General features: G+C 43.1%; 1 protein-coding gene across 1 annotated transcript; it reads right to left on the bottom strand.

Annotated features, from left to right (window-relative positions):
* Positions 1-14600: 14600 nt before the first annotated feature.
* On the bottom strand, positions 14601-24350 carry STOML3 (stomatin like 3). The gene is made up of 7 exons (XM_090031726.1): positions 24299-24350; positions 20910-21013; positions 20247-20319; positions 18308-18390; positions 17139-17342; positions 15673-15807; positions 14601-14804 (listed from the first exon to the last, which is right to left on the bottom strand). Exons 1-7 carry the CDS (start codon positions 24348-24350, stop codon positions 14601-14603), a joined length of 855 nt encoding a protein of 284 aa, XP_089887852.1.
* Between the last annotated feature and the right edge of the window lie 1193 nt (positions 24351-25543).

The raw sequence follows: 25543 nt of genomic DNA, 5'->3' as shown, positions 1-25543 counted from the left end.
GGTGCTACAAAGAGGTTTATCATGTCACAAACCGCACGTGCCTACATGTGTGAATGCAGTCAAAGTGTCTTAATATTGTACATCATTGCCTCTTTCTCCCTACCTTGCTCTCACAAAAACCTATTGTCTGTTACACAACCAGTGCAATCAGGTGTGAAGGTGCCTCTTTTATTGTACCAGAGCTCAGTTGCTAAGTGAAAGGTGGTCTCTGTGGGTAAGAACAGACGTTGCCAAACCAAACAGATCAGCTATAGCAGGATGGGTCCTGCCACAGGTGATTAGCTTTATTCAGCAAACTGCATGGTGCCTGTTGTTTTGCATTGGACAGGGGCCTGATATGTAAATGAGCAACATGTTCCCCTTGCCTGGGGATTCCTCAGGTCCTGTTCTGCCATGAGCTTTCTTCCTGGGACCCGCACCAGAACCCACCCTGACCCATGCCTCACATGAATGTACAGGTTGGAGCAGGTCCCAACATGGGGCAGCACAGAAGCACAGGGTGGGCATGAGACCTTGGGAATCCTGGACACCACTTGCCTTCACACCAGGACCTACACTTGACACATGCCTCCACATGAAGCATGAAATGGAACCAGAGCAACAGGGCAGGGCAGAACCTGAGAATCCCCAGTTCTCTGTGCCTCTATGCCAGGTCCCTTGCCAACCCATGCATCACATAAAGGAAGGTCATCATGAGTCCTGGCATGGAAGCACATGGATCTGGAAATTCCCTATGCCTCCTTGCTGGGACCTACATTGGCCTCCTTGTGACGTGTAGGTCAGTGCAGGACCTGGCACAGGTTCCAGTTAGTAAGCATGGGACTTCACAAGTCCTGGAGTGGAGACACAGGGCACCTAGCATTCCCTGGGTCCTGTACATCCCCATGGGGACATATGTGGAGTTTACTAGGTTATGGAGACACACTTCTGGAGATCCTAGAGCAGATCTCTGAAAGTGGGGAACCCCCACTTTCCCCACTTACAGAGGGGTACCCTGAGGAAGTGGGGAAGTGGGAAAAGCTGGGCAGATGCCCAGGGCTTGAGGGACCTGATATTTCATGGGAGTTCCTGGGGTGTGCAGAATCAGGCCCCTCAAGGGGTCACCTGCTTCATGTGCTTTCGTGCTTCATGAGGTGGCTGAGTGCAGGCAGCTCTGGGTTGCCCGCACTCTCTTACCACAGAGAAAATAGATGTTCACTACAATAGAACAGCACTATTTATACTACCTTTTGTCACAGCCACTATTATGGCATGACAAAGACTCTATTTTACTCGCAATTTGTGCTGCCATTAATATTTTTAATGCAACATCAGGTGACATCTGTTTCCACCCTGTTTGACTCTGTATTTCTCATGTATATCAGGAGTAATTGCAACCTATGCAGGTGATCTATTTAACATATACCAGCTGCTCCTTGAATCAGGAATCCATTTGTTCCTTGCAACAGTCTTCAACAAGAGGAGTCTTTTGGCAGTATTCTTAAGCAAAATTGCCTCAATTTTAGTGTATTTAATTTAGAAAAAACTGTGTTGTAAATCAGTAGTGCTCCTATCAGTATTAAGTTTTCATTGTTTCCATATGACTTGCCAACCAATCCATTCTAATTTCCATAGAAACATGACAGTGAACAAACTTTTGCTTACGTGTATGGACAACTCTCACTTCAGTTGATTTTCTGTTCAGTAGGGATTACTACTTATGCTCTGGCTCCTGTAAAACACAATATTTCAGAAAGCAAATGGGCAGAATACTTTTTGAGATTATTGTTCTTATAAATTGGACTAGATGATCTGCTCAGGTCCCTTCTGACCCTAGAAACTATGAAACTATGAAAGTCTACTTATAAAGCATTCTTCCCAGCTAAAAGGCTTGGCTTGGCATGCTCTGCTACACAATTAAAGCAATCCAAGTAAACTAAAACCAACATGTTTAAACATAGGTAGCAGGAATGCTATAACACTAGGCATATTGGAATAATGATTCACACCTTAGATTATCACTAGTAGCAGCTCTCCACTGAATTGGCATCACAATACGTTGTGTTTAGTACATGGTAATTGTGTTCAGTACACAACAGTTGTGTTTAGTAGACAATAATGAGTGGATAGATCAAAATGTTGTCAGATATTTGGTGGGGAGGGGGTTGCTTTTGCTTCCCATGCCAACCTATGTGGGTGTGTCTACAGGTGCATTTGATGCAGGAGCCGTTTATTCATGAGTAAACTACTTGCAAGTAAATGCCCCCGGGCAGGCATCTACACATGCAGGGAAGTAGAAACAGATTTGCTGCTAATGACAGCAAACTACTCCTGCTTCCTGGGGTCCTGCACCAGCTAGCCTGCCACCACTGGAGCTGTCCATATCTTCCTGGACTTCCAGCCATGCTGCCTCTGGGCCTGCCAGGCCAGCCAGGACTGGTGGCTGCACATTGTCCAGACCATCTGGGACAACAAGCAGTGGCTGGAGGTGTTCCACATGACCCGGGACACCTTTCTGGACCTCCTGGAGCAGTTTGATCCATACCTGGAGCAGCAGGACACCACCATGTGGCAGCCCACCCCCACAGACACCCAGCTGGCCATCGCCCAGATGAAGCTGGCCATGCCAGCCTCTGCTACGTGGGCCACCTCCTTGGCACAGCCAAGGTCTCCACCAGAGAAGCCATCCTAGAGGTGTGTATCACCCTCCAGGATGTGCTGGGGGACACCATGCTCTATTTGTACAACCCCTTGGTAGTGGTGGTAGGGTTCCAGGTCCTTGGATTCCCCCAATGCATTAGGGCCCTGGATGGGACACACATCCCCATCACCTGCCAACTCCATGGTGACCACCCCTACTACAGCCAGCAGAGCTTTCACTCACTCCATCATGCTCTTGGCCAGAGATGGGCAAAATATGGCCTATGGGCAACATCTGGCCTGCCAGGCCATTCTATTCAGCCTATGGGGCACCTAAAAAGTTTAGAAAATTAATATTTATCTGCTCCTGACTGCCTGTCAAAGATGACAGGAGCCAGGGGCAGTAGGATCCAGGGGAAGCTGGCAGGACCCAGCACAAAGCCTGGCCCACCCCCCACCCCACTCTACTCCCAGCCCTCTCGTATCCCTGCCACGCCCCAACTGGAAGCCTCTGGCTGCACTGCTTTCCCTGCTTCCCTGCACACCTACTCCAGCACCATGTGGCCCCTGGATGTATTGCTGGATTGCAGCACAGGGAGCACAAGGCCACTCCGGCACCCCAGGACCAGAAGCATGAGTGGGGGGAGGGGTATCTGTATAATGTGGGAAGGAGAAACAGTGTTTGTCTGTGTTTGTGTCTGTGCAATGAGGGAGGGGAAAAGAGAGACAGAGAGATCAATGAGGGAAGGAGAGAGAGAGGGAGAGAGAGAGAGAAAGACAGAGAGAGAAGAGTGTACGTGTGTGTGTGTAGTGAGGCAGGCACAGAGTGTGTGCATGTGTGTGTGTGGTGAGGGATTCACAGGGTGTGGGTGTTCATAGGGCTAGTCCCACAAGCACACCCCACCATACACATGCATCCACACCCCCCTCGCACTGCCGTACACATAGACCCCAGACCCACACTCCCTCACACACCCCGTACTCACTCACACCCTATATATCCATAGATACACTCACATGCTCCCTCACCCCACACACCTATCCACACATCCACAAAACCCCCAGACATGCCCACAGCCTCCCTACACCCCACATACCACAAATGGCCCTTAAATAAAGAGGAAACTCCTATGTGTGGCTGAGGAGCCACATGATAGGAAGGTGTGGGGGGCATCAGGACATATAAACCCAAAGCGGTTGAACCAAAGTGGTTGATCAGACTGTGCATGCTGCAGGGAGAGGAGCTCCCCAGGGAAGTTGGCTGCAGGAAGCAGGACCATAAACATCCAACTACCCATGAGAGTGAGACTGAGACAGCTAATGGGGAAATATATCTTGTGGTAGGGTATTGATTCAGGGCAGGTGAGAACTTTTGTGGAAGCAGTTTGCTTATTGTTTTCTTTATGTTGTTTATGACTAGGTTGTGACTACGGGGGTGGTTTGGAGGCCACAAGGGTGCCAAAGAGACACCCAATAAAGAGCTCCTAGTAAGGGTCAGGGACCCCAGGGGCAGAGCAGCAAGCAAGCAGTCATACCAGGGTTGGGAAACCTAAGAGCCATTACATAAGACAGGGACCAGGGGCCCAGAGCATGAGACAAGGGTTGGAGGTCCAAAACACATGAGTGTGAGATGGGACTGGGACCCAGAAGGTGAGGTCCAGGACAGTGGACCTTGGATTAGGAGGCCTACCTAGAGAAAAGAGACTGAAGCCAGGGAGGTGGAAGCTCCAATAAAGGCTTGAGGCTTGAGGGAACAAGTATGGAGTGAAGGCCAAGTAACACTGACTGGCATCTGCTCCATAGGCTTGACTGTGGAGGTAGCTGGAGGTCATGATTATTGCCTCTGAGGCACAACTGGGGTTGTCTTAAAGGGGAAACCCACCCTATAGAATTTGGGGCAGAGGACATCAGAGGTTTGGGGAAAGAGAAGGACTTCTGAGAACAATGAGGAAAAGCACCCAGGAAGAGGCTACCCCGGTTTCTGGAGGCTGCCTCCCCAGTTAAAAGACCCTAAAAATCAAGTCCTGGCAGGAAAGAGAGTGAGCAGGAGGTCTGACCACTAGGGGGCATCAGATACCAGGTGGATTGCCTGAGTATGTCAGAGAAACACTTTCATACATGATACAAACTGTAGGAGCAGACAGCAAGGTCAATTGTAAGCAAAACTCTCAGGGATTACCTGCAACCAGTAATTTCACTATTGACCCCAATTTTAAATTTCTATTATTTGCCTTGGTTTTCAGTTAGAATTTAGGTGCAAAGTGGAAGTAGCTGTAATGGGCCCGGGAAATGGGCCCCTGGGTGTAAAATTAAAGTGTATTTCATGTATTTCCCTTTTGGAAACAAAAATGTGCCAGTCTCAGGTGGCTCATCATCGCACTAACATCACATACAGCATAAGAAAGAAGCTCATACACTATCATCCTTAGACTAATCCAGTGAAAGAACACCCTGTGGCTGCTTCTGGAGAGAAAGCATCAGAATGGCAACTCTGCAGAGAGCCTGTACTGCCGCTGCAGCCTGTGTTAGGGGAGCTTTTGTGAAGGCAGCAGCAGCCAAAGTGGTTGGTCAGGCCCTGCATGTTTCTGACACTGCCTGCAGAAAGAGGTAAACACCTTCCTCCTCCTTGTCCCCACACCATGCTGCTTCAGATACTAAGATTTAGTTACACTTCTGTTTGTACCTCCTTCTCCTGCCATCCAAATAGATGGACCTTTTCAGACCATCCTGAATAGCATCAGATTATGGGTATTTAAGGCAATGGTAGAAAGGTGAAAGCCAAAGCCCATGCAACCTCATAAAAACCCCATCTTTCAGGCAATTTATTCTAAAGATAGAAGTAGTTAGCCATGCTAGTTTGACATCAGTCAGAAGGCATGGTAGCTATACTGACAACATTTCATGCAAGCAGGACATTGGCTGCGATGGTTTCCCTCCTTTACTTGTGGCAGATTAGGATGTTAGGTCTATGTTGTGTCAGATTGATGATAGTTTTATGTAGAGTTTAGATTATGGTTTGTATGGGATGGTTTGGATAGGGATGATTATGCCTCAGGCAGAGGGTTAGACTAGATGTATGTACCATTATAAATTAACTAAATAAGATATATATACACCTAGAGAAACCACAAGATTTCCTGAACCTGTTTACTTCATCAGAAGCTGCGAAAGGACAGCATAGAGCAGAGTATAAAATGGATTTAGTGATTAGAATACAATAGGTGGAAAAGCAGGAGGGAGGGGAAGGAAGAGTGCTCTGGGAGGCTTACAAGCAAAAAACCCAAGGGATCCAAGTGATCACAAAAACTGATCCAGGTAATGGGATTAGAATGCACAGTCCCTGCTTAAAGTCCAGTTTGTGGATAATTTTTTGTTTCACAGTGTTGTGTTCAAACTAGTTTTTAAAATTTTTCTGTCTGAGAACAGCAATCCCAAGGTTAGCAACAGTGTCCAGGGACAGTGAAGTGTTGTGCCACAGGCGTTTGTGTCTTTCTGCAGCTGATGGGCAGGTTTGTTCCCAATGGCTACCTTGAGATGGTCATCCTTTTCCAGGTGGGGTTGGAGATCATAAATTATGCATTTTCAGTTTTCAAGCTGGTGACAACCGGATGGATTCTGTAGTCCTTTTCCTGGGGTTGGTATTGTAGCAGGTAGGAGCAAAGTCTTAGTATATTATAGAGACATGGCTTCAACTTAAGCAGCTCCAAGGAGAGCTGCTGTGGCAGGGACCAGAAGAGGGGAATCCTTCAAGTAGGTAGGTCACAGACAGCTTAGACCTGTGGATTGTACAAACTGATTCTGTCACATCTGTATCTACTACAGGCCTCAGGAAATAATCCACGTTCCTCTCCATACTCACATATAACTCCCTACAGACGTATGTGATGTAGTGGTTTGCTATAGTTCTAATTGATTATGTTCCTTGTCAATTAAATAAAATGTTAGGACTGCTTTTCCAGACACTAAAAATATATCACTCTTCTGTGACAAAACACATGTCATTGCTTTTTTTTTGACAGCTGAAATGGAAGCAAATGTGAATAAGTGGAGGGGGAAAAAAGAAAGCCAGAAGTACACAGTAAAAGCAGAAAGAAGACAAGAACCAGGCTTGTTTCAGGACATTACTGAGTGCAAGGGACAGTGCCAGGATTAAAATGAAAATGTTGTCACTGTTCTTGTTATGCACAGTAACACAAGCCCTGGCAGCAAGAGAACATCCCTCTTGTCCTACAATAAGCTGCAAATTTAACATCCAGTGTAGATTCAGAGGTTGGTGACTGACTGAAGCAAGTAAAAGCATACTTCTGTCAGCATCTTAGAATATCTCATGATGAGAGACACCACATGAATATAAAAAGCTCTCATCATCCCTGGCATTTTAATAAAATTGATGATAAGTCAACAACAATAATCTAACTTTGAAGAACTTCAGAGAAGAATGGGAATTAAAGTACATAATAAAAGTAGAATATATGATTGTATATCAAAGCCTCATTATGAGGAGTTGGCCTGTAAACATAAATGTTAACAATTTGCTTTCTTATATAAATATTTCAAAGAAAATTGTGCCAAGGAAACTTGGAATTGTGCAGGTAATCATTTAAACATAGGATTGGAAGAGTCCTCAATTGTCATAACCTCTTGTTCCATCATGATTAGTCTTAGCTCATCAGGTGAGCATCTTTGTACAAAGTGTGAATGTAAACTAAAAGTATTTACTGATGTTAACATTTCCTATAAAAGTCCGTATGTTCCAACATATCAACCATGTTTCTCTAGGTGACCTCTCACTTCTGAGTGGCTTGGAACCTGACATCAATGAATTTGAACAGGTGAGAAGTATTTCTTTTGTTGATGCCCTTAAGGCAGTGGTTGGCAACCTTTAAGAAGCTACAGGCCAGAACAACCCAGCTCTGGTCTAGGACAGGTCAGTGGCTTTGGCAGCACATCAGTGCTTGGTGGGCGCTTTCCCTGCACCTGTGCTGAGGCACACAGCTGGAAGCTGTCTGCAACACTTCAGCTTCTCCCAGCATGCCCCTGCCCTCTGGCTTTGTGCAAACTCAGTTTCCAGCCAGTTGGGAAGGCTGCACTGGGGCTGGGGAGTTGCAAACTGCATGCATGCTGCCCTGTTTCTCTCTGGAAGCTGCAAGGCCCTGGCACACTTCCCTAGGAGCTGGAAGCCCATGAGAGGGTGCAGATGGGGAGAAGGGGCTGTGGCACAGGTACAGCTGAAAGTCACATGGCCCCAACAGAGCTTCTGTGCCTGTGCCTGTGCTTGCGCCTGCATTAGGGCAGAGCAGCAAGAAGGTGTGTCGGGGCCAAGGGAAGAAGGATGGGGAGAGGAGGACAGAAAGAAGTAGTAGTGGCACAGGTGCAGCTTTCAGCTCCCCAGACCCCGAAGAGCCCCACACCAGCTAGAAGGTAAGCCTATGTGCATCTAGGGAGGGTGGCAGTGGGGAGAGGGTTGGGAGAAGTGGTGGCGCAGGCAAAGTCCTCTAGCTCTTGTGCAGACCAGATTCAGTGGCTCCACAGGCTGGATCCAGCCCATGGGCCATATGTTCCCAACCTCTGCTTTTTGGTAATTGATTATATTTTCTGCACTCTTTAGGAATCTGTATTTATCAACACAGAGAAAAGGATTCACTCTCTTTTTTCATCCTCACTTGCCTCTAAAGATTACAGAACCATAAATTCCCACAGTCTCCTGAGAGGCTTCTGAGTATCCTACAATGTGTGGATTATAGAGCAACACTTTCCCACAAGTTGGTGTGCCAGAAGCCAGCAAGGAGGACATTGGGATGTCTACCAACAATGTGATACCCTTCTGTTAATATAACATGATATCTCCTGTATGGACACAGCACACCAGTACAAGTAGCTGAGTATGAACAGACTTTTCCAAAATCATTGTGGAAACATCTCTGTGATGACAGGACTCTCATCAGAACAACTTCCCAGTGCATACAAGCCTCAGTTTAAAAAATGATCCTTTCTCTGGGTAGCTGTCTTGTCTGATGACTGTTAGATTTGTCCTTTGCTAGATGATATATATATATATCCCCATATATATATATGCCATCATCTAAGTTGTTGTTTGTTCATCTATATTGAAGGTGAGATATTTAAGACGTAAGATAAAAAGTACAAAATGTCAAAAAACAAGGTACCAAAACCATTCAGGGATCAGTTTAGATATATAACTGATTTTATATATATAAAATATATATGTTAGATGAGTGGCACAGGGCTGGTCTGTGGCCCTGTGCCACTCATCCAAATTGTCCTGCTGTGGGCAAACTGCCCTTGCCCAGCTGTTCCCAGTTCCCAGTGTGCTGGGGCACAAATGTAACATAAAGATGCTTCAGCCAGGAGGAAGAGCATCTCACTGGAGGACGAAGCCTCCATCTGTTCTGGTGCACACTACTGTAGTGTGCTCTGTGCCACGTTTTTTTTCTGGTGCTTTCTTTTTTTGCTACTGGGAAATCCTGGTAGCAAATGTTCGCCCCACACTGCAAATTTATTTTTTAACATTCCACACACGCAGTTTATGGTGCCACAAAGAGGTTTGCAGCTCCACAAACTGCACATCCCTGCTCATCCATCTGCGACCAATGACTATAATGCCAAATGCACCGTGTATGCTGACTTATATTGGGAGTCAGACCATTCTAAGTCCAGTGTTGGCTTTAGGGTTGTTGGGGCTCTAGGCAAGAGAGTCATTTGAGGCCCCTTAGAGGTTTAATTTTGATTACCTATAAGCAAGGTGGACATTTTCAATTTCAATTTTACTTTGCCCCTATCCATGAAACTGCAATGAAAGTATCTTAATATGATATTGATAATACAAATATTCAGTGTAATTAATTTGTATTATTATTATAAAGTGTCGGGCCCCGGGGCATCACCCAGTTTGCCCTCCCCTAAGGCCACTACTGCTAAGTCATGGCACTCTTCTAGATTGCACTTTAATAAGTGTATACATCTGCCAATTGAGCTGTATCCATACAAGTGAAAGGGGACTCTGGCCTGCAGTTCACAGGGTGATCTGAAAAATGGATGGATCACCAGTCCTTAGGGTGTCCACTATACCTTCTGTGTCAACTGGACTTGTGGTGAGAGGTGTCATGTGGAAAGTGAGCACATCTACACATGTCCCTATAGCACTGTTGTTACTGCACCATTGTTAAGTACTTCCTTTTGGAAGTACTAAATGATGGAACAGTAATAGCCCATACAGCACCATGCGCACTGCATATGGTTATTTTTAGCTGCTACATCTCCGTAGCAATGCAGTATACTGAGGGGGTGCGTCACTATGGTGATGTAGCTGTGGCATCACGGTTTTTGCTCGTGGACACAGCATCACATATAGATGTGCCCAATGTAATTTTGAGAAAGATTTGACAGTGAAGCGAGTCAGCTGGTATCCCACAAGCAGTATTGGGCTTGTGACAGAGGGCTGGAGAAAGAGGAGTAGTATTGTACACATGTGTATATACTTATTTTCTTAAAGGATTAAGTCAAGAGACCTTGAGCTTTGCTGCTAATGGTCCACCAGGCTTTCTTTTCTTCCGTCCAAACACAGGCACTCATCCTTTCCCCTTAGGGATTCTGGTTCGTGTCTTCCAAGAGGCTTCTCCTGTATGAAGTTCTCTCATGAGGACTGCCACTCATAGGCTTTCCAAATAGTACAGTCTGAACATCTCTTTTTGTCTTACAGGGTAGGAATTTCAAGCAGGTATAGTCCTATGTGAAGAAGCCTGTTCTTTGCTCCTAAGGTTGCTTATTCAGTTTTCCTAGTGACTCTATTGCAAAAATGAACCAATGTTGAAAGCTTGTTCCTTCCTCTGATGGGCCAGTGTCCACCTTCCTGAGACACAGAATCAGACTTTCTCTTGTCTGTTCTCCCCCTGTGCCCAGATTGAGGAAGGTGCTCTTGGTCATATCTGGCGGTTATGTTGCTGTCGAGTGGCATAGAAGGGTCGAATCAAATTATCTCTGGGGGAAGTGAGCCTAGAACCTATCCTGGGAAGGCGCTCTAACCTCTAGGCTGCTGAGCAGAAGGTGGAGTACTGTACTGTCAAAGGAGGTACTTATTGTTTTGGGTCAGCTGGAAGTTAGGGGAGGGTTGCATGCTGCACTTTCGGCACAGCTGACTCACGATGGAATGTCAGTGGATTTAGAAGTTTCTGAAGCAACAATGAATAGCTTCCAAGGATGTACAAAGGGACAAAGTCATATATGGCAAAAATGTAGCCACATAAGGCATTTAGCTGTGTGCATGCGAGACAAAATAGTATGCTGTTGAGTAACTTAGAAGTGTAAAAACTATGCAAGTGTCATGAATCTTAGCAGGTAAATAGAATTCAGTTCTTATTATCTAAGTAGGCAGCAGGTAAGGCAGGGTGGCCCATTAGGGCATGACCTTTCATAGGCAACAACCTTCTTTATGAATTGTATTAACACAATCCTGTGGTTGCTTTGCTTCTAGTGACATACCAGACTTTTTGCTTTATCTATCTTTTTCATGAAGAGCAGAAAGCTTTTCCTTTATCTTGAAAGGAAATATTTACAGCCAAGTAGGGTTTATGAGAAGTGAGGGTGTCACCCAAGTAAGAGGACAAATGCTCCAGTAGATAGAAGAGTAGTCTGGGATCCCAGACTCCATTCCCTGTCTTGCCTCTGACTTGCTGCGTGATGTTCAAGGATCTTAGTTTTCTCTGATTTAAAAAAATCCCCAGTTTTTTAACTGAAAAAGGTAACCCCAAATCCACATTTTTCCATGATTTAAATGAAACACCACTCATAAATAGATAGATGGATAGATATATAGATAGACAGATAGTGGTGTTTCATTTTAATCATGGAAAAATGTGGATTTGGGGTTATTTTTTTTAACCAAGGAAAACCAGGACCCCTGACTGATGTCAGACATGTTCTATTCATCTCAGTTTACCTTTTGTTAAATAGGCATCATAGTCCTAAACTACTACCCAGAGGCATTATGAAAATGAATTAAATTTTGTAAAGCACAAGTACTGAAGGAAAGAAAAGCAGTGTTATCATAAGCCAATGGTGATTTTAATAGTTCCTGGCCTACATCCTACATGGCAGGGCAGTGGTTCTAAGACATAGTTATTACTGTGAACATTAAAGGTTTGCCATCTTTACTAATGTCAAACAACAATTGACAATTTATTGTCCACAATAGCTGGTGATAAAACTCTATCAATAAATAATCATTGGCAATTCATAAAGCATTCATCTTGTGATTTAGTGGTGGAGGATGATGAGCAATACCTTCTGATGGGGAAAGATGAGCAAAGCATTGACCACAATGAATTAAGTGCTGCTTAAGCAATAGCAACTGCTATTGCAAGATCCACCAGGAGTTATTAAAGTAGGATTCAGAAAGTGCTTTCTAGCACATCCTGCAATCTAAGGGCACCTGTGGTAACAAAATGCAACTGGATTCCCATTGACTTTAGCAGGCTATGAATAAGGCTCCAAAACATTTCCCATTATTAGTGGGTGTGCCCTATGGGCATGTCTACACTGCATCCATCCTGTACTCAGGAGCTCTACTGTGAAGTACAGGCAGTCCTCAGCTTACAACATTTGATGTTACAATGTTTCGTACTTGCAGCCTTTCTAAACTGACACCCTGTTTCAACTTTCTGACATCAGTTTAGACTTACAACGTTTGATCTGATGTGACACCATGCCAGCGAACAAGTTGCTGTGTCACCCATCTCCCTGGAGAACATCTGTTGAAACTTCCTTGGACGCTTTCTTTAAGAAAGCAGACAAGACTCCAGAAAAACCTGCAGCCAAGACTCCTGAGAAGACTGCAACCAAGAACCCCTCAAAAAGAATTTCTTTACTGTCCGAGTCCCCAAGGTCTGGAATAGCCTGACATCACAGGTGGCTCAAGCACCGACACTGAACACCTTCAAGAGAAATTGGATGCTTATCTTGCTGGGATGACCCCAGCTAACTTCCTGACCTTTGGGCGGAGGGGCTGGACTCGATGATCTTCCAAGGTCCCTTCCAGCCCTAATGTCTATGAAATCTATGAAAAAGTCCAGCAAAGTCACCTCAGAGAAGTCCTTCCAAATCAATATGATTGCTATTTACAATATAAATACATTAATGTAGCTATATTACTCATCTATAATTGATAGTGTACAAAATTCTGGGGTATTTTTGGTGAAAACAGGGCATCAGGCCTTAGTTCAGGAACAATCCCCCACTTATAACATTGTTTCCTATGGGAAAATCAGTCTGAGTTACAACGTTTCAACTTAAGATGCAGTTTTCAGGAACCAATTGTGTCATAAGTCCGAGGACTGCGTATACACCCATAAATGCAACTAATCCTTATTTGCCTTTTCTTTTATGTCCCATAAGCCATTAAAGTTTTAGGAACCATAACAGAGCCTATTTTGCCTTTTTCCTGTGAGTTGATTTGAATCACATAATATCAGTGTTTTTCAAACTTCCTAAAGTCACAGAACCCTATTATACTTCTGCTGCTGTGGCACCCCTAACCCTATCCTAAAAGCTGACATGGAGCTAAGTGACCTGGCCCCACAATGGTGGTGCACTGCCTCCTGGCCTGCTCTGATATTATCCCAATCTCTTTGCAGAACCCAGAGTTCCACAGAACACAGTCTGAAAACCACTGATATTTATGCTCTCTGGATGAAACTTATTCATATGACTGGACAGTGGAGCAAAGTGGAATTTTGCAATGTAGATCTGGCTTGAGCCTAACTCAAGAAGACACATTTGACTATATGAAATGTCTGCAACAGCATCTCTGTGCAGGTGCAAACTGCTGTGCATTTCAAAGGCTGTAAGATTCAGATTCCAATGATGATACATGAGTGTCAACTCTTTCACTATCCAATAAAATGTGGTAGCGAGAAGAGACATTTCACAAAATGTTTGCTTATGTGGGGAGGAATGCAAAGGACTAGTTATGGGGGGAGAGGAAAATGTATATTAACATGGGTAGATGTTCAATACCACATGGTTGTGTTGCCATCATGGCAATTGTGGCAAATATGGCCACTAAGCATACATTCTCTTCCATTCTCTTCCTTTTACAGAGTTGAGATCCATTTGAATTACATTGCAGAGAACATATTAAACACAGTGGCCTGATTCTCATTTACATTGGATCTACAAAAGGGTAACACTCCATTAAAATAAATAGGGGTACTGCTAATTTACACCAGTATGAAATCAGAACCAGGCCCATTACTGTTACAGCCATTTACAGATCACCTGGTACTTCTATACACAGTCATCAAATAATCTTTCTAATGTTAATGACCCAGCTTCTTTCTGTTACTTTGGTTATTTAAATGGAGTTGCTACAAATTTATTCCCTAACACAATAGAATTGGGCCCATATTCTGTATGAAATTATTTTATTATCTCTTATAGGAAGGCTCCTGTTTAGCAGACCAACCACAAAATACCTGCCAGACTACTGAGTCCGTTCTCTGTAAAAGGAAGTGACATCAGAAGCAACAGCCTAATTTTAAGTTTAACCTACAGCCTGACAAAGATTTCTCCTTTTTTCCTTCAAGATGAACCTAAGTCACTAGAGCTGGATGCCTTACTCGGGAACCACAATCAGATTTCAAGACATTCAGATTTCATGTTTCCATCTCAGTTTAGCTAACCACTTTTTGATGTGTGCTATCAAAGTAGCTTCTCTACTTTAACTCTGAACTTTTGCAACTGCTTGAAACACCTCTTGATAAGGAAAAAGTATAAAAGGGTCTCACTATGTCTAGACCATGTGGGACAGCAGTAGGGAGTGTTACCATGAATATATGCCCTGCTCACTCAATTCTGCTCTGAATGCTGTGTCATAGATGTAGCAAGAGCAGGTGGGAAGAACATGTTTTCCTGGTGACACTCCTTCATACCCTCTGATGCAGTAAAGACATGTATTCAGTTGCTACCTATTTTTTCTCTCCATTATTCTTATACAAACCCGGCACCATACTAATAGGGAGAGGGAAAACAATTGTGGAATTCTTCTCAGTTGCCATTGTGGTTAAGGTCTGCAGGTAGCGCAGTTGAAGTGCTACTGGAGATTCAACCAGCACTGTGGAGGCCTGTTTGAGTGCTTTTGAAGCATTCATTTCTCCTTCAGCCGCTACAACCTAAAATAGGATGGAAATGAGCACTTGTAAAAATGTACAATACAGCAATAAGGATCAGTCTGGGTCATAAATGTACCACATTTCAACCATGAGAAGAAGAGTGCTGCCCAGGGGTGGATCCTGGGGGGTGCAGTAGTACAACTGCATCCCCCTTTGATTCCTACTTCATCCAAACTTGAAAGCCAGCTTCCCAGGAGGTGCAGTGGTATTTCTATTCAGGCAGCCCAGAGGGAGTCAATTGACTTTATGGCTCCTTATAATCTATTTGATCCCTACTAATCTGTCTTCATTCTGCAGGTGTTAACAACTCCCTTTCCTTTTTAATGGCCTTGATGTTCCATTAATGAATCTATCCTCTATTCTGCAGTTTTGCTATCTGTTATACATTCTTGGTAATATATCTCATCTATTTCACAGCCCTGCAGGCTGTTTTTTGCTTTAGCTAAGAATCTTAACTCGGGTTTGGTAATATTAATTTAGATGCATATTAACTCTGGTGTGAAAATGATTGACAGTGAAGTGCTGAGTGCACTTTCAAGATGCTCAAGAAGACTAGATTTTTTTTTACAAATCTGAACAACAGATGCACATTTAACACTAGTGACTACAGGACTGATAGAATAGTTTCTTTTGACTATTTTTGCCCAGCTTTTGTCTAGCAGATTAATGTGCGTTACTATAACATTATACTTATTTTTGCTTTGATCTTAAACTGAATAATATAGTGCATTCCCCTACCATATTAGTAAAGCATCTAGTCTCTCTTCAAATGGAAAAAAATATGTGTTGTTATACGTAATGATGCATCACACCATCTGCATCCCCATTTTCAAAATTTATGATCTGCCCATGGTGCCTCCAGTCTCACCTTAGCTCTAGCCTCTCGTGTTGCTTCTGCTTCAGCTGCCATAGCCCTCTGCATCTCCATAGGGATCCTGACATCTTTGATTTCCACACGTGCAACTTTGATTCCCCATTTATGAGTGGCACTATCCAGCATAGTCTTGAAAATAAAAGCATGATGACTATTGGAAACAAAACCATGGGAAATACACTCCCCAGAACGTTGAATGCACAGTAGAATGTTTGATACTAACCCAGTGTTTTAAAAAGATTTTTTTTAATTAAACTAAAAAAGAATAAATGGGAAGAAATGGTACTCTTCACAGGGATAATTTCATGGGTTGGTCCAAAGGATAAAGTAACCCAATAAATTACTGATTGTGAATTGTTCTAATCTATTGCATGCATTGAAGAAGACAGAATGTACTTTGATGGGGTTAAGGTCATTATTTTCAAACATCAATTTTGCCTGGTGCTAATCATTTTGGATGAAACCATTAACTTCAATACTGGTTAGAAATTAACTGGGGCTGCAGTTTAAATAGCTTGTGAGAGACCGTATTTGTGGGGCAAGATGCAATAGAAATCTGCTGGTAAAGAAAAAGGAGCAAGAGGCTATAAAAAGGTTGGTATAACTAGCTAAAAGAAAGGCATTCAACCTTTCATAGCAGGCAAGACAGTATGTAATGAGTCACAGAATAGTGATAGTGATAGAGTGATACACTGTATTTTTGACATTCAGGCTTGTATCTTAATGCCAAACACAAGAGGGTTCTGGTCCATGACTACGGCTATTCCAATACTGTGAATTAACAATGTTTTGACTGTTCATCATTACATTGGATATAACCTTATGCCATATTGCTTCTCCCCCTCAGTATATCCTGGCTGCTGTAAGGGAACATGTCTGTGCATGTTGAGTTGCAGGAGGAAGAAGGCTGCTCCTTTCTTTTGTCTCTCTCGCTCTCTTTCCTGGGTGCTAAAAAATAACATTTTCTTTCTTCTTGGATCCCCCTCTGTGCTGCCAAATCAACAATTAATTGATTGCTAAAGTAAAGGAGGTATTTTTAACATTGGAACAATTCTGTTCAATACAATGCAATGCAATTACTTTTATTGAAATGATATGAAGATAAACTATAATCAGGTTTAAACTTTAATCAAGTATCTATGCAAGAAAGGCCTTCCCAAAACCAGTATATTTTTCCACTGTTGCACATTACTGCTCATTTTTGACGACCATCTATATTGTCTTGTGTACTTCTCCCAAGGTTACATTTAAAAGATCTTGCTTGCTAGTTTCAGGGGAATCTGGAGAAGTATCTTTATAGTATTTCTTCCATTTCCTTTCAACAGCAGAATATGTGATACATGAAGAAAGATGATGGAGTATTAAAAATCACTTTTAAGAAAGTGCATTCCTTTTCAGTGTGCATTTTCATAAAATGAATCGCTCTGCATATTCACAAAAAACATTAGATGTGGATTTACCTGAATATTATGGGCAATCTCTTCCCTACTGGACAGGATCTGAGACAAGCTTTGTGTACCTAGAACATTTCTCAAAGTTGTCTGTGCCAGTAGGTAAGTTGCCAAATGGACATTAGAGACATTAGCCACTGAACTGATTGCACTGCAGATTCGGTAGTAGACCACTCCATCAACTTGGGTAGTTACAGAATCTTTTGTGAGGATCTGCAACAGAGAAAAAGGTATAAAATCAAATGATAATAAAAAATACAGAGATCCCAATGTTGATGAATCTTTTGTTTCTGCCATCATGAGAAAAAGGTCAAAGTTAAACCCATATGGCTAGTGTATGTACCAACCCGTGCAGCCAGTGTGATTAAGGCAGACCAGTTTCTGTAGCCAAGAGTACACAAGGCAATGATGTGGGTGGTATCATACCCAGCCATCTTTGGCTCCTCAGTTTGGCATACTGAAGCCAGCCTTAAGAACAAGTCAGAAGGTGGTCTCACATTCACATCTCTGGAGCCATAGTGAGATACCTTCATTTTTTGCCATCACATCTCAGAATGCGGTGCCATCATAATCCAAGGAAGCTAAGACAAATTGGTTTCAAGGCAGAATTTGGTACAAAATATTTAACTGACTAGCCAGTGGTCTGGTATCAATTTCTGATTCTGAGTACACTATTACTTCAGTGAAGGCTTTTGAAATAGCATTGAATTAGTTGTCTATCAGATTCACTTCATACTAGCAACATAAGTTCAGGTAATTGTACACTGGTTTATCTCTTGATTTGTGTGGATGCTGGAGAGAGAGAGAGGAATAATTATATTCAATTGTGAGTAATTCCACCTCTTTTATTTGGTCTTCTCTCGCTCATCTTTGGCTGTCTCTAATCTCTTGTCCTATTCATACTTTATGGTGTCTAACTCAAGATTCTGAAAGTAATAAGGAAGAACTTGATGGCTTAGACAATGTTGCGGCCTGAGCTGGTATGGCTGTAGGCCTTAAGCTCTAGATCTACTCTAGTGCTAGTATGTGGACATCAGTGAAACAAATTAAGCAAATTCTTTACCACTGCTAAGCCTATAAGCAAATGAACATTGTTTTATTTATCAAGCTGATGCTGTACAAATCACAGCTTTTGTACATTTTATTTCTAAAATAAATGGCTACAGAAGAGTTCTTACCTCTTGTGGGGGAATGTTCCAGGTAACAGTTCTCAGATCCACCTTGGTAAAAACATCTGTACATGGAAGTACCAAAAGCAGACCTGAAATGTTAAGAAAATCCTGAGTTTGAAATACTTGTCTGTGAGGGCTAAACCCTAATCCTAATATACTGTTTATACATCAAGAAGACATATAAGCATATATTATGGTGATACTTCATTACCACAGTTGTGAGTTTTGAAGCATGAGGTGAAAAGGGAAAGATTTTATATTATGTATAATGGAAGGAAATGCAAAGGTATTTAGATTAATTTAGCATGGTTAAGGGGGTAGAGCACAGAACTCATAATCAGGAGATCTCAATTTAGTCTCATACCACTGCATAACCTTGGAAGACTTACTTTGTCTCTGTGTCTCTGAAACTTGTCTACTTGCACTTTGAGTTATTTAAGTCTTTGGGATCATGGACCACTTAGCATACCTCCTCTGCTAGCCCCTGCCCAACTGTTGTTCTGTAGAAAGATGGTGGGGGGAAAGAGGGGCAGGAGGTGGATGGTTCGCATTGACCCTTTCCACTTACAGAGCTCCACAGCACGTTTTCCAATCAATTTCCTTTCTTCTGTGTGGTGCAGACATAATTATTTTAACACACTTGTTATAATAATAATAATCTGGGCATTACTGTATCATTGATTACTGTATTACTTCATTACTGTATTATTTGTATTATAATTTAGTCCCAGTGGGGATCCTGTTCTGTACAAACACACACATGCACATGATCCGCTCCAAAGCTTGTGACTTTAAATACACAAGATGGCTAATGCATAGAAGAAAAGAAGTATCATCATGGCCACTTCGCATGTGGAAACTGATGGAGTTAAGGGTCAGATCCAAATCTTTTTTGTAGGCACTTAAATGGGACTTGGGCAGAATTTAGGAACTCAGAGGCCAGGGTCCCATGGCCTTCTCAATCTAATGGGATTTACATTTCGCACTTCCCAGGAGAGTATGCTAACCAGCCACCTGGCTATCCATCAGACTGGGCAGGGACATCACTCATTCCTCCTGCTGAAATTGAGATGGCTAGGAGTGCAAGGGTTATGGGGCCAGAAAGACAGCAAGCAAGAAGCCTTCCCCCTCAGCCTGTGAGGGAAGTTCTGGGTTCTGTTCCCAGGACTGCGTATATAGTTTACATTAAACAGCTGGTTAATAAAATAAAAAAGAGATAATTCTGGATCCAGAGACCAGAACCCAGGACTCCCCTCTCATACTGAATTCAGTATACTCAGTGTGATTTAGGCACCTCTTTTCTGGGTGCTAAGAGTCCTGAGATGGCAGGAGTGCCTAATGGGCATGCATCTATGTTCTGAGAAGAGTCTAGTGTTTCCTATCAGCTCACTGTAGGCCCCTTCCTGTTCAGCACCTAAGTGCTCTGGATTACTCATTGAGGGCAGCTAACTCTGTCCATTGACTGGCCAGGAACCAGAGATCCCAGCACTATCAGTTTGGCTCACCCTCCTGGGATAAAGTATCTAATTTTTAGGCACTGCAATATTCAAGTGGTGCTTTTGAGAATGATTTGTGTCCAGCCCTACATGACTTGGCAGAGGTCACCCAGGAAATCTATGGTAGAGATGGTACTTAGAGCTCTCAAATTCCAGTCAATTATTTGTATCATACATTCATCTTTTCCCACCATGTGAGAAAGCCAAACTGATTCTCAGGATTTGATGACTTCCTGTGTTGTGCTGACTATTAATTTGGATTGTCCCTTTAAATAGAGCAGCCAACAAACAAGGAGCAGATGCACCCCTCAAGGTGAAAGAGTCACTTTGTATAGTTCATAGTGGTCTGAATCATCCACACTTGACCAGGGATCAAATGAACTTTCACAGCCAGAACAATTCCACATAGTCTCCAGAAATCTTCCTAGAATAAAAACACAGATACTTACCTGGACCCTTGGCTTTTTTAGGCAATATGCGTCCCAGCCTAAATACAACCGCACGTTCGTATTCTTTGATGATCTAGGGAACGAATGTCAAAGTATATTAAAGAAACCAACAAAATGCATGTCCAACTATACATTTTCTGGCTTGCCCTCCAGCTATTTTTTTGCTGTGGAATATGAGGCACTGATTGCACAAATACCTTTGAACCTGATTCAGCATGTCAGTAGCTTCATTGGTTTCACTGTGAACTACTCCTGGCTCCTATTTCAAATTAAGCGTGTACCAAAGTGTTTGCAGGACTGGGGCCTAAAATTCCTTGGAATGGGGATTTGCATTGATATTTGTCTTTACTCATGTTTATCACTATTTCTGTGTTCTTCATCAGCAATGAGCTTCTCAAAAACCTTTGTAAATTTATTATCCTACCATCCCTATAAGGTAGGGAATCCGTATTATCTCCAGTGAACAGATGAAGAAACTGAGGCACCAAAAATGTAAGTGTTTTTTCTAGAATGATATAGGTAGTCTGTAGAAGAAGAACTGACACACTATTCTCTTGCCGCTCAGTCCCACAACTTAACTCCATAGTCAGCCTCCTTCCATCCTGGTCAAAAAAGAATAGGAATAAGATCATTTTCTCAGTGCTCCCATTCCCATCAGCTTACCTTGACACATGCCCAGATGGAGAAAGGGAACGTTAGAACCACAAAGAGGAAAGAAAGGGAAACCAGGATCCAACCACAGACACCAATTCCTTCCTTTCTATCGGCTATAGAACACAAAGAGAGAAATCTGATCAGGCTTTTGGGCTTATAGTCAAATATTTGGCAGAACAACAAAATAGCTCTGCCTGTGGGAGACAAATAAGGCCTCCCAGTACTTTTTAGTGGAGGAAACATAGAGCTCTCTGCTGTTCTGCTCACTATGCCCAGCTCTGCTTCCTTCCCTCAGCACATGCTTATTGACTGAGGGTTTCCGGTCGTGCCCAGAGGCCCCCCCTCCTCCCCCCACTGCCCAGATCAAAGCCATGGCTCTACTCAAGCCGAACAGCCCATTGCATAGAGTGGTTAAAACACACCTGTTTCAATGGCCAATGGACACAAAGAGTGATGTATCTAGCACTACTGACCCCTCAGCATAGATGACCCAGTGCTCATTGACAGGTGGATCAAGATGGAGAGGACAGATACAGTGTTTGGGGGTGGCATTTGGCAAAAGCCTGGAATAAGACTATGAGCTCATGCCTCCTAAAGCCATAGCAGGACACCGTAACTACTCTGAATCCATACGCTGGCACCTGCCCAGCCATCAAAAATTATTTTGGGGAGGGGACAGAGGACCAAGAAGCTGTTCTTCTTTTAAGATGAAAGAAGATACTGAAGTTGTAGCACTTTTCACAGGAACAGCTGTGAAGAAGAACAATGAATGGAACAGTTCAGTTGAATCATGTGTACAAGTTCCTGAAGGGCAAAAGCCTTTTAGACTGGGAGAGCAGCTGGGGCATAAGTAAAAGGAACAAGGGCAGCAGCAAGGAGTGGCTGTCTTTGGGGGAAGGTTGCCTTAGAAGAAATTTTTGGAGCAGATTATGGTGGCAGAATGTGATTTTTGCCGGCCTCCTACTGAGAATGAGTGAAGCTGAAAGTAGCTGCCACCTCCAGCCCTTCCCTCTGCACCCCACTACAGCTGTCAGAGGGAAATATAAGACTTGAAGGACTCAAATCTAGTCCCTGCATTCACAGGGAACATTTACCTAAGGATCTGTGTGAAGTCCCAGAGCTCCAGGAAGAAGGCATCTTCAGAATCCAAGTGCCTGGACCCCTGCTCCAACCCTGCCTTCTCCTGTGATGTGGACATGGTCAGGGCAGGGTTGTCACCCATGCAAGAACTAAAATGTTTTCCCTGCCCATGTGCTTGTGCTTGTGCTTCTCCCTGGCAAGAAGACTTAACTTTTTCAAAACACCTCCCCACCCCCACAACTGTCTATGAGGAAAGGGGCCTGCTGTGCTTGACTGTGTATGAGCCAAGTTTCTGAGCTCCTTGCCACAGATTTATTAACTCACCTTGTCTTTACTCAAGAGGACCAAGTGTCAGGCTTTGTTCTGAATGTCCTGCCTTTCCTGCTAAGAGCATCTTGGCTTTTGTTCTCACCCATTTCAATGGAAAAAGACATTTAGATTCACAGTCAGGGCTAGGAGCAAGCTGGTGACTAGTAAAATATTATCTGTCCCCTCACCATTGCTAAAACAGATTACTCAGTTCCTCTAAGGAAATGACCATGCAAACCTCAAGAGAATATATGTATGTGAGGACAGGACAGAATCTTTGGGGGTTAGTGTTGAAAACTTGTTGCTTCTTCACCCCAGCTACTGCAAACTTCTAACAGGTCCACATGAGCTACTTCCTTAACCAGAAGATTATGGCCACATTTGTACTGTGATACTGGCAGACTAATTAGCATTATCATTCCACAGTGGAGCAGCACAGTAAGTTTGAGGTGGCGCTCTTTGGTGTGGTAAGTTTTTCCACTAACTATCAGGTGATAGCTAGTACATTAAGTGGCAGGCAAGTGGTTAAATGTCTCTTCTATCAAGTCAAAGACAGCAAGATAGATTATGGGGTGGACAGCATTAGAAATAGTTCAGCCAAACCTTAACAGGGAATCAATAGAAGTGTTTTATTTGCATACCAAACGTAGGCACGAGAGCTTCTTGAACTATTTCAAAGTGATTCTGGAAAGCCTCACACATCACCAATAGATGGGTAGAAACACACTAGCTGGGACTAATTTGGGACCAAATGCTCACATTTTTATAGACTGCCATCTTGCCTTTTTCTCAGCAACTGAGTATTGTGAGCCAGTAAAGGTAGGTGGTGCATTTACAAAGCACATTGGTACAACTGACTACTGCCAAGAGAATCATCTGAGGGGTGAGGAAGTCAACACCAACAGTTTGGACATCTTTGTGCAAATCTTACCACTATCACTCTGAGAAGCAGCAGCATACAAGAATATACAAGAATTTAACTATATAATACTAAACCCAGACTAAGATGTCCAAAACCTCCCAAGATGTCTCATTAATTTCAGGAACTCCTTCTAATTACTGGACAAAGCTCTGAAAACCTTTGGGCTTCACCATCAGACAAATAGTGGAGGTTATGAGAAAACAAGCTGCAAGACCTGACAGTGGATCCTATAGATCTACCACCTGGTTTCACCATACCAAATAAGAGATCCATCACAGCAACAGTATCAGAAACTCACATGTGCACTGCAATCATCTATTGGACAAGGAGATAGTGGAGAAGACAGCCAAAACATAAGGACATCTAATAAACTACTGCTATCTATAATCCTTCCCTGAAAGAACAGGCTATGTCAATAGAGCCACAGTCTTTTGGATATCAAATTTTAATGTTGCTTTTTAGCAGCAGTAGAAGAATGACAAATAGAAGTCTACTGGGTCTATCCTGTAAAGATGGAGGCATGTGGAATGAATAACTGATTTTTTCCCCTCGATTCCCATCTCCCTGCTTTCTGCCAGTATTAAATCTGAAGACTGATATCTGTCATGTTTATCTTACTCACTCTGATGATCAAATGCAGTGTTAACAAATAATAGCCAATAGCTGTGTAAATGTAGGTTTACTGTCTGCTCCAAGTATGAGACCCTCCTTGGGAATTAGGACTGTGTTTTAATCACAGAGGAATTTTACAGCTGCTGAAAAAGGCATACAGTATCTCAGCCTCAATCATCCTTCATGTATTTAGGCCCTGACTCCTTCCACCCGTATTTACCCACCCAGCACATACATCTCAGTTGATAGGCCAAATTAGCCCTTTTGACCTCTGGAGAAAGTTGCACATCCCGCTGCTTTCAGGTAAGGGTTAGGATATATTGGCAGGACAGTTTAAATAGGATGGCATTGTTGCTGCCCATGGAGATTTAGGATTTTAATCTCCAAGGAATCAACCCAAGGCTTTTGACCCACATTTAATTTCACACATACAAGTTTGTTATTTATTGAAAGTACGACTGAAAAGAGGGCTTACCAACTAGATTCTCCGCACTCTCTTTCCTAGGTGTATTTGTCTCAGAATCCATCTCATCCTAGGGAAATTCTTATCACCTCACAGGCAGATACACTTTCAAAGAGCACAAAGGTCTGGAAAAGAAAAGTACAGCGAGAGAAGGACAAATTCTCATCTGTGTGGGAGCTCTCCCGGGGTTAGTTGCCCTGGTGAGGACACAATGTTTACAAAAAACAAAGTCTAATGGGTCATGTTCATCTCTGAAGGAGCTCTACTGTCTTCTGTGGTTTTACCACAGGGATGAATTTGGCCAAGCCCTTTCAAGTCATTTCAGTGCTCTCCTTGGGAACAATCAGCATGCAGCCCAACAGTGAATGACACCATTTACAAAGCCAGATTATAAAGGGAACAAATGATAAAGGCAGAGCGTGAGCTCTTCAGGACTTTGTCTTACTCCATCTTAGTACGGTGCCCACTGTAATGGGACCCAATTCTGATTACAGTCCCTAGGTAGCACTGTAATACAAATATTCCCTAAGGCAAATTCTTCACTCAAGTTAATTTGAGACACCTTAAAATTTTTATTGCAGGACCCAGAGGCCAACCAAATGGGAGGCCTTGTTGTGCTAGATGAATCAGATGAAATTCAAGAAGGACAAATGCAAAGTTCTGCGTTTGGAACGAGATAATTGTATGTGCAAATACAGAATGGAAAATGATTGATTAGGCTACAGTACGGGGGGGACCTAAAGATTACATCAGATCATAAACTGAATATGAGTCAACTAGTGAATTGTCCATAAGAATGACGGGGGGAGAGGGGAGGGGAAGCCTGCTAACCCCAACCCCGCCACCTCCCAGAAGCTTTCCCCTGCTATCCCCTCCATCCTCCTCCTCCCTCTTCTACCTCATTCAGGAACTCACCTGCCATGCCTTTGATGGGAGAAAATTGAAAGACTCATTCCAAACACAGAACATTAGGTGCTTCAAGGTGTTTAACTGAAATAGTTGTTGGTTTCTTTTCATGTTCCCACCTGGGAAACTACTAACATGGATATTCATTCAACAGAAAATAAGCACAGTCCTTAAGGTACTTTATGGCTCAGAGTTAACTCACTCTGCAATAACTTCCTGTCTTGTCTTTCAGGTTGTCTGGTTTCCATCCCCTGCACAGTCTTCATCGCAGCTGATCGCCACGGTAAGTAAGCAAATCACGGTCTCACTGGCTGGTAGTCTGTCCACTCCTTTGCGGTCAGTCTAAGTTCA

Source organism: Crocodylus siamensis, chromosome 1 (genome assembly GCF_052110815.1).
Source record: "Crocodylus siamensis isolate JL-2025a chromosome 1, ASM5211081v1, whole genome shotgun sequence".
In the NCBI taxonomy this organism is placed as follows: domain Eukaryota; kingdom Metazoa; phylum Chordata; order Crocodylia; family Crocodylidae; genus Crocodylus; species Crocodylus siamensis.
This window is presented reverse-complemented; position numbering and strand designations above follow the sequence as displayed.

Bases quoted from the DNA above. Each gene is read 5' to 3' on its own strand.
- STOML3 (XM_090031726.1), bottom strand. From the start codon at position 24,350: ATGGATTCTGAGACAAATACACCTAGGAAAGAGAGTGCGGAGAATCTA. The intron at 18,391-20,246 runs GTAAGTATCTGT...TTAACATTTCAG, and splicing joins TAAAAAAGCCAAGGGTCCAG to GTCTGCTTTTGGTACTTCCA. The intron at 17,343-18,307 runs GTAAGAACTCTT...TCTCTGTTGCAG, and splicing joins GGAACATTCCCCCACAAGAG to ATCCTCACAAAAGATTCTGT.